The following is a 10,056-nucleotide window of genomic DNA, read 5'->3' as shown; positions in this document are numbered from 1 at the left end:
AGACATGCACACCTGAGGAAAAGATACACTGATGACCTGTGTCCTGACCACTTACAAACGTGGACGGCCACTCATTTGTGACGGGACGGGGGCAATGTCACATGAGCACAGGGTTGGAAGATTTTCTCACGGAATATATTCTGAAATAAAATTATTCATTTTAATCCAGAAAAAAAAAAAAAGGAATTCTGGCAAGAGCAGTTGTTTTAACAATTAGTGGTAAGCAAAGAAGCCAGCAGACTAGTTAATTCTAAATAACTGTTCCTGTTGTGCCCGAGGATACTTGATGCAAATGTGAACATTTGACAACTTGGGTGAAATTGCCCATTTCCCACCTCCATTGTTCCATTGCCTGTGTGAGTAATCGTCTTTCCTGCCTGGGGTAGGGCAGTGGGCTGCTCCGGCCTCCCTGCGCTGCCCTTCCTGCACGCAGTCTGGGGAGGCAGATGGGGTCCTTCCCGTAGTCCAAGCCCTTCATGGCTCCCCATTCCCCGCCCAGTCCCCCTTGCGCAGTCCTCTGGGCCCCGCAGTCTTCGCCCAGAATGCCCTTCTCAGGTGTCCGCACAGGTCGCTCCTTCCCCGCAGGCCAACCATGGCTGCCCTGCCCTTCCCTCTTCTCGGTGTCGTCCTTTGCAGCATCACCGCCCTCAGACACGCTGCCTGCCTTACTTGTTTTCCGCAGCGTTTGTCGTTCCACGCGGGAACAGAGCGCGCGAGGGCAGGACATCTCGTCCTCACTGCTGCATCCCCAGTGCTCAGAGCCGTACCGGACACAGTGTATGCTTCAAGAGTATCTTTCAAGTGAGTGAATAAGCTTTGCAGGACAATATGAATTACCAACACGGAATGACATCTCCGCGGAAAACTTAGACCAGTGACCCCAGAAGGAACCGAAAGTGGAGCTGTCAGCGTCCGCCACACCGCACCAGACTCAGAGGCGTCCAGCGAGCTCCGCCAAGGTTGTGTCATCACAGGGAGGGTGTGGGCCCTCCAAGCCTCTCCGGAAGCCAGCCCACTCCGCCGAGGGAGCACGGGACCCTGGGGCCCTGGGTGACTGGCCACAGCGGTTGTGTTTGCCAGCCAGGGGCACTCAAGGCACATTTCCCTTCGGCAGTAGTTGAACATGGAAGCAACAGGGCATCGGCTTTAAAATTCTGAACCTAGTGGCTCAGTTGGTGAAGCCTCGGGCTCTTGATTTCCGCTCAGGTCACGATCCCAGGTCATGAGATCGAGCCCTGAGTCGGGCTTCGCACTCAGGGGGGAGTCAGCTTGAGATTTTTCTCCCTCCCTCTGCCCCCACCCCACTTGCATGTGCCCACTCTGTCTAAAGAAACAAAATCTTTAAAAAAAAATAATAAAATTCTGAATGTCAATGATCTCCACCCTAGAATTTCTAGCCAATTATTAATCAAGGGTGAGGGGCGCATAACACCATTTCCAGATGGAAGGACACACTGCGCCGGTTCTCCAGCAGCCAGGCGCGATGTGCTCTCAGGGCAGGACAGCGTTTACGGGGCAGGAGGGGGACAGGGCTCAGAACTAGGAGACTTCGCAGAGGGGGGCGTGGCAGGAGTGCCCGCGCGACCTCGGCCTGTCCCGCCCGCGGCCTGCTGAAGGTGCAGCCCTGGCCGCCAGGCGCTGCAGCCGGGCCGGCCGGGGACAGACGCGCTCTGCTTGGACCTGCTGCCCAGCGCGGGAGCCGAGGCTGGTGGCCTCAGGACGGGAGATTNAAGAGGGGACCGGTCTGGGGCCTGCGGCACTGCAGGCTGGCGCCACCCAGACCCCCGCTCCGCCCATCTCCCGGGCACCGCGCGACCTCGGCCTGTCCCGCCCGCGGCCTGCTGAAGGTGCAGCCCTGGCCGCCAGGCGCTGCAGCCGGGCCGGCCGGGGACAGACGCGCTCTGCTTGGACCTGCTGCCCAGCGCGGGAGCCGAGGCTGGTGGCCTCAGGACGGGAGATTCCGGGCAGCCCATTCCCTCCGAGCCGCTCTGTCCCGGCCTCGGTGCCAAGGCTCTGATGGGTCTCTGCCTCCCAGGGGGAAGCATGACCTCACCCCAGACCCGACCCTTGGACATCCGGGGAAGCTGAAGCCTGTCTGCATCTTTTCCTGGGAGTTTCCTTCCAAGCCTCCCTTAGCGGGGATGCTGCCCTTTAGTCAGCTCGGCTTGGCTTCGCTCATCATTGTGTCAAAACGGAACGTATTGTTTAAGAACACACATTGTGAGGACCAAGAAGGGAGCGACGGGCATAAAACGGAAGCTGGTGGTGATTTCTGGCGGGCGGGGGCGCAGGGGTGTGGTTCGGCAGTGCCCACAGGTGTCCTGCGGTGCGCTAAGGTTCTAGTTCTCACGCAGGGCAGTGGCTACACAGGTGTTCATTTCCTGATAATTCTTTACATTGTGTATATGTGTTTTATGTATACTTTTATTTATTTTAATAAAGATTTCATTTATTTATTTATTTGACAGAGAGAGAGAGCACAAGCTGGGTGAGCTGCAGAGAGAGCAGGGAGACGCAGGCTCCCTGCTCCCTCTGGGGAGCCTGATGCCGGGCTCGATCCCAGCACCCTGGGATCAGAACCTGAACCAAAATCAAGAGTCGGAGGCTTAATCAACTGAGCGACCCAGGCGCCCCTTATGTGTCCTTTTACACACACACACACACGCACACACACACACAGAATAATTCACAACTTAAATCAAGTAAGAGTAAAGGAAACTCTTACAAGTGGTTAAAATTACCTTCATGTTTTCTCTTGGAATCCTCTTGGTTCGGAAGTTCGCTGCCACAGTGAGGAATAGCATGGGTTATTGCCGCTGATATTTCTTCAGGACCAATGTTTCTGGTTGTCTTTTTACCCTGTAATTTAGAAAAGTAGCATAACCACATTTTTTGGGGTACAGATCATTTTAAATTGCATTTTATTCAATGAATACAGATACTTCTGTGGAGAATACGAGACTGTGTACACACTATCTATAAAGACATGTTCAGACACTGCCAGAGTTCCGATCTGTTGTACCTGAGCTGTCAGAGATGCAGCGGCTTCCGACTTCTGGGTTTCCTGGTGTTTCATACTCGTCAACGAAAGGCTTCTGTCTGCTTGTACAGATTTTGTCGAAGAAACTACAGAACAGATACATTGTATGTGAGAGACATTTTACATGTGGAAGCAACATTGATTTTAGATATAAAATAACACTGAAGTTTGTAGTGTAAGACAAAGTGTACAGACAGTTAAAACTTTTTCCCCCAATATATGGTTAACATCTGCCAGTTCCCCTTTCCCTACCAGTTCACCCGATTTGTCTTATTTTGGGCCACAAAGGTTGTGGGTGTCACAGTGTTAGACTCCAAAGCAAGGAGGCTTTAGGCTAGGTGGGCGCTGCTGTGGGAGGGCACCTGCGCATGAGGCAGTGGGCTGCGGCGTTACCAATGATAGAATGATAGTCCGTGCTGGAGCCCACCACTAAATCCATACTTTTCTCAAAGTGTGATCGCATTTAAGTGACCCCATGGTTGGTATGATCATCTCTGCTGCTTACAAAGCAGAGGCAAAGGAAAGCAAGGAAATTTGAGGTTGTTGCCTTTAAAAGTAAGCGGTTAGACAGATGACATGACACTCTATAAAAGCCTCCCCCCCCCCAATTGCTAGAACTCCTACAGGAATCCAGCAACGTGGCAGGATAGAAAATCAAGGCCCAGAAATCAGTTGCATTTCTATACACTGACAATGAGATAGAAGAAAGAGAAGTTAAGGAGTTGATCATTAAGTGCACCAAAACCATAAGATACCTAGAAATAAACCAAACCAAAAAGGCAAAGGATCTGTACTCAGAAAACTATAGAACACTCATGAAAGAAACTGAGGAAGACCACAAAGAAATGGAAAGATGTTCCATGCTCATGGGTTGGAAGGACAAATGTTAAAATGTCTATGCCACCTAGAGCAATCTATATGTTCAATGCAATCCCTATCAAAATACCATCAATTTTTTTCACAAAGCTGGAACAAATAATCCTAAAATTTGTGTGGAACAAGAAAAGACCCCGAATAGCCAGAGGAATGTTGAAAAAGAAAACCAAAGCCGGGGGCATCACAATTCCGGGCTTCAAGGTCTATTGCAAAGCTGTCATCATCAAGACAGGATGGTCCTGGCACAAAAACAGACATACAGATCAATGCAACAGAATGGAGAACCCAGAAATGGACCCTCAACTCTATGGTCAACTAATCTTTGACGAAGCAGGAAAGAATATCCGATGGAAAAAAGACAGTCTCTTCAACAAGTGGTGTTGGGAAAGTTGGACAGCCACATGTAGTAGAACGAGACTGGACCATTTCCTTACACTGTGCACAATGATAAACTCAAAATGGATGAAAGACCTAAATGTGAGACAGGAATCCATCAAAATCCTAGAGGAGAACACAGGCAGCCCACTGTGACCTCAGCCACAGCAACTTCTTACTAGACACGTCTCCAGAGGCAAGGGAAACAAAGGCAAACCGAACTATCAGGATTTCATCAAGATACAAAGCTCTTGCACAGCAAAGGAAACAGTGGACAAAACCAAAAGACAACCGACAGAATGGGAGATGATATTTGCGAATGTCTTATCAGAGAAAGGGCTAGTATCCAAAATCTTATAAAGAACTTACCAAACTCAACACCCAAAGAACAAATAATCCAATCAAGAAATGGGCAGAAGACATGAACAGACATTTCTTCAAAGAAGACATTCAAATGGCCAACAGACACATGAAAAAGTGCTCCACATTCCTCGGCATGAGGGAAATACAAATCGAAACCACAATGAGATACTATCTCACCCTAGTCAGAATGGTTAAAATTAAGCCAGGAAATGACAGAAGTTGGCAAGAATGTGGAGAAAGGGGAGCCCTCCTGCACTGTTGGTGGGAATGCAGGCTGGGGCAGCCACTCTGGAGAATGGTATGGAGGGTCCTCAAAAAGTTGAAACTAGAGCTACCCTATGACCCAGCAGTTGCATTACTGGTATTTACCCTGCAGATAGAAATGTAGCGATCTGAAGGGCACCTGCACCCCAATGTTTATAGCAGCAATGTCCACAATAGCTAAACTATGGAAAGAGCCCAGACGTCCATCGACAGATGAATGGATAAAGAAGATGTGGTCCATATATACACAATGGAATACTACTCAGCCATCAAAAAATGAAATCTTGCCATTTGCAATGATGTGGATGGAACGAGAGGGTATTCTTTTTTTTTTTTTTAAAGATTTTATTTATTTATTTATTCGACAGAGATAGAGACAGCCAGCGAGACAGAGAACACAAGCAGGGGGAGTGGGAGAGGAAGAAGCAGGCTCATAGCAGAAGAGCCCAATGTGGGGCTCGATCCCATAACGCCGGGATCACGCCCTGAGCCAAAGGCAGACGCTTAACCGCGGTGCCACCCAGGAGCCCCAATGAGAGGGTATTCTGCTAAGCAAAAAAGTCACTCAGAGAAAGACAATTACCATATCTCACTCATATGTGGAATTGAAGAAATAAGACAGAGGATCATAGGGGAAGGGAGGGAAAAATAAAACAAGATGAAATCAGAGAGGGAGAAAAATCATGAGACTCTCAATCATAGGAAACAAACTGAGGGTTGTTGGAGGGGAGGGGCTGGGGGGCTGGGGTAACTGGGGGATGGGCATTAAGGAGGGCACTTGACATAATGAGCACTGGGTGTTATACGCAACTGATGAATCACTGAACTCTACCCCGGAAATAATAATACATTATATGTTAATTAATTGAATTTAAAACAACAACAACGACAATGACAAAAAGCAATAACAAAAAAAATAAGCACGTAGTGGCTTTTTCTACCAAACAGGGGTGAGTGTTCCTATTGCACGTCTTCTGAGGAAAGCCTGATGCTGGCAGATCTTGCGGGGGGTGGGTAAGTACGGCCTGCCTTGAAGGAAAAATACTACTCAGCAACGAAAAGGGACGCACGAATGATGGCGGCAGCAGCATGGGCGAATCTCAAAGGCATGAGGCCAGACACGGACGAGCACCTGCTGTATGAGTCCGCTCACAGGAAATTCTAGAATGGGCAAAGGAAGCTGCCCTGACAAGGGAAATCAGCGGTTGCCTGAGGCCAGCCCCAGGGACTCCTGATGGCAGGGGCTTGTGAGGGGTCTCCCTGAGGAAGGGGAGGTTCTGTCCTCACTGGGGTGCTGGTCACATGCGTATCAGCTTTTGTCAAAACCCACTGAAATGCACACTTAAAATGGGTGCATTTTATTGAGGCAAATTGTACCTAAATAATGATGATTTTAAAAACCCACAGACTGGCTAAGAGATGTACGTAGAAAGTTCACTAGCTGGCGGAGATTTTGCTCCCAGCTGGGAAGTGGGGCTCCCGCTCTGTCTGCAGTGAGCACGTGCAGGCCTTGGTTTAGAGGCCGGGAGGGCAGGAGAGCTTGTCTATGCCCTCCTACTGTTTCGACCAGATCCCACAGCTCATTATCCTTCTAGAATCACAAAATGTTTCAGTGCCTAGTACAACGATTTTTAAAATATCCATTATTTGCTTGATATAAAGTAGAAAAATACGACTACATACTTAGATTGTGAGCAAAAATAATTAAAATGTACCTTTTGGATAATCTTCTTTGTCATGTAAATTTTTAAGTATCCGACTAGTATAGATGTTTCTTATTTCAAGCTCTCGATCCTTCTCCTAAAGAGAACCACAATACCAATTTTTCTATAAATGTTTGCTCTTATCAACCTCGATTTCTTCTATAAAGCAATTTCAGTGGGCTCAGTATTCTTTGAATAAAATCTATAGATGCTAGCAGAAACAGAAACAGGCCATATCCTTATATACCATTCCCGACACCAAAAAGTACTTTTTAACAGAGCAGCAGACTTTTGTGCCGGGGACAGTATTGTCCAGGGCTTTTCGAGCCAGCGTCTCTCACTGTAGTTTTCCTCTCCCCTGGTCTGTGCCGTGAAGTTTACTGGCTTTTCCTCCAATGGTCCAATATAGCCACTAGCCACGTTGTGATCTAAACTAATTAAAATGGAATGAACACTTCAGTCCTCCATCACGTTACCCCTGCTTCCAGTGCTCAGTAGCTGCCCGAGACTCGGGAGCCTGCTGCTGGCTGGGGCGGGCAGAACATTCCCACCCTCGCAGGAAGTTCTGCTAGACACGACTGCATTCAGACAGTGAGTGCAGGGTGCGCAAAGCCTAGAACAAAGGCATCAAGGTTCAGCTTTAAATCTCAGTATTGACTTGTTATTTTATTTTTATTTTTTCAAGATTTATTTACTTATTTGAAAGAGCGAGCGAGCGAGCTTGAGCACAAGTAGGAGGGGCAGAGGGAGAGAGAATCCCAAGCAGACTCTATGTTCGTTACACTGGGATCACAACCAGAGCCAAACTAAGAGGCGGACACTCAACCCACTCAACCGACTGAGCCACCCAGGCCCCACCCGCCAAAGTATTGACTTTTTAAAGTCTTGGCAAAACAAAAGGCATGAAATCCTGGCTTTTTGAGGGGGAAAAAAAAGGTTTCGTTAAGCAGCAAACATTCCTCTTACACATGCATTAAGAGGCAAGCCTGTTAGACTCAAGACCACCAAGTTTTAGCCAAAACCGCAGTCAAAAGGAGTGTCTGAGTGAAGGGTGTCCTCCCAATGTGTGATTAGGCAGGAAAGCCTGGAGGAAGAGGCCCAGGGAAGGGCAGGGACAGAGAACGGAGGAGGGAGAGAGAGCAAGAGAGATCGGATGGAGTTCTGGTCTCCCTGTGCCCCTCAGAGATATTAAGGGGGTGAAGAAACAACTCTGAGGTTTGGGAAACTCTCAGCACAAGAGGCCTTGGCGTGGCCCTTGGAATTCAAACCCCTTTGTCAAGCGCCCAGGCCAGTGTGGAGCGAGAGTAACATGGCATTGCCAAGTAGTAAGTGGAAAAGGCTAAAGGCAATGTCCAGGCAAAGGGCCAAAGATAGCGCTTCCCTCACTTGCACAAGGAGAGGGACCCCACAGAGGGGAACGTGCTCCCCAGTCCTCCAGGTTACTGACCCAGGTGAGCCCACAGCACAGACTCAGATCAGATGACAGATGGATCTCAAGGCATTGGCACCAACAGACAAGTGAAGATCACCAAGATCTGACCTACTGAGAAGAGGCTGTGAATTTCACCAGCCATATTTAGCAGACACCAGCCAGGTCCAGGGGGCTTGGCTAGTTAAGACCAGTCCAAAATTCCGGTATTAATGATTTATGTTAATATGGCAGACCGCATTTTCCTAAAATGGCTTCAGCAATCTTTCTGGTCCCATTTCTGGTCCCATGCTCTCCCAGAACTTGTGACTCCCCATCGAGAATCCACTGCTCCCCCTCTTGTGCTGCCTTGACAAAGGGAATGAGGCAGAAGAGACGCCGTGTGACTGGTTCTCTTTCTGTGTGTATCTCTCCACTCTTCTCGGTGGAACCTCGCCGCCATGTTGTGAGGAAGCCCACACCACATGAGGGTGGTCTGGCCAACACTCCAGTTATGATCTCAGCTGTCAGTTGGCACCAACTGCGGACATATGAATGAGACTTCAGAGAACTCCAGCCCCCAGTCTTTGAACCACCTTAGCTGATGTCAAGAGTGGCAGAGGTGAGCTCTTTCCAGCAAGCCCTGCCCACATTGTGGATTCACGAACAAAATTAATATTCTCATTTCTTAAGCCACTGAAAGTTGTGGAGTAATATGTTATGCAGCCACAGTGACTGGTGCAGTCAGGGCACTAAAACATCCTTAAGGTTTCTATTCCTTTTCTCCTTGGGTCAGTACTAGGGATGACCATGAAGCATAAAAGGCAATCTCATTTTTCCAGATGAAACAGGACCGGAAAGAAGGTAGGAGTATATCCTGAATGCAGGAAGAAACTAGGTGATAGGCCATGGGTGTAATGACTGACTTATGGGAAAAGACCCAGCGGATTGTTTTAAATTATTTTGTACAACACACTCCTTGCATGTCTTGTTTTCCTTCATGTATTTTTCATCTGTCTTCTGGCTCTTTGTTTTTGCGAGATTTCTTCAATGTCCGTGGATTTTCCTTATCTTCTAGCTCTTCTACTGAATTTTGTATGCTGGAATCATCTTTGAGTTTTTACTTACTGTTTTCTGATTTTTTTCCATGTTCATAATATTCTTATTTTAGGGGCATGGTATGTTCTATCCCGGATATTAAACTAAACCTACAGGGTGAGCTGTTCTGCTTGCTATTCCTGCACTTCTTTATGACGCTGGCTTTCTTCACAGATGTGGTTGCTTGAGCGTCTTTAAGAATGAGGGGCTGGATTATTTTATTTACCTACCTATTTGTTTTGTATAGAAATTTACTTCCTTAGTAGGCTTCTTACCTGAACAGGAGGGCAGGCTGGCTCCAGGTAAATCAATGGGACTTGCTAACTGTCAGGTTACACTTTGAGCCGAGTCATTCCCGTATTCCAGAATGTACTCTTTGAAGGGCTTTACCGGGAATGTCAGCATTTTACCCTTGGTGCCCTGTTTCTTCTCAAGCAATTCATTCACGAACTTCCTGCCTGATGGAAGATGCTGGACTCGGGTGCTGTGAGTGCCGTTGACAGACCGGGCAGGTGAGCCCGATGACGCAATCCCATGTGCTCAGGTGCTTTCCCTCCTGTCCTCCGCTGGACAAATGCTTCCCCAGCACCTCTTGCTGGGGCTTCTGCTCTGTGTCATCCCCATAAATGCTTCCACCCACTTTCTGTCTTCAATAAACGTGCCCAAATATCTGCTGTTTGCGGATGACTTGCCCCCAGCTCTTTGCTTTTGTGTGTCGACTTTCTTTCGGTCCTTTACTGATTCCTCCCACGGGGGTTCTGAAGGGAGCGCAGTTAGGTATGGTCTATCATCCCCAACAGTTGAGGCCAGAGTGAACAATGTTCTTCTCGGCCCAAAACAGAATCCCCGTTTATCTGCTGGTGAATGTGGTATGAGGTCCCTGCCTCTCTTGACAGCAGCTGGTCTCCTGATGCCTGGTCCCACCCCCC

At 48.3% G+C, this 10,056-nt stretch overlaps 1 protein-coding gene across 1 annotated transcript in view; it reads right to left on the bottom strand.

Annotated features, from left to right (window-relative positions):
* Positions 1–10,056, bottom strand: part of LCA5L (lebercilin LCA5 like) — a 35,317-nt gene that overhangs the window by 1,723 nt on the left and 23,538 nt on the right. Inside the window, exons 7-9 of the mRNA XM_034655541.1 lie at positions 6,634–6,718; positions 3,023–3,126; positions 2,742–2,859 (exon numbers count right to left, since the gene is read on the bottom strand). Of these exons, the coding sequence (XP_034511432.1) occupies positions 2,742–2,859; positions 3,023–3,126; positions 6,634–6,718 (307 nt within the window). The remainder of the gene's footprint in view (positions 1–2,741; positions 2,860–3,022; positions 3,127–6,633; positions 6,719–10,056) is intronic.

This window comes from Ailuropoda melanoleuca, chromosome 1, assembly GCF_002007445.2.
Source record: "Ailuropoda melanoleuca isolate Jingjing chromosome 1, ASM200744v2, whole genome shotgun sequence".
Lineage (NCBI taxonomy): Eukaryota > Metazoa > Chordata > Mammalia > Carnivora > Ursidae > Ailuropoda > Ailuropoda melanoleuca.
The sequence above is the reverse complement of the archived record's forward strand: the minus strand, read 5'-3'. Positions and strand labels throughout refer to the sequence as shown.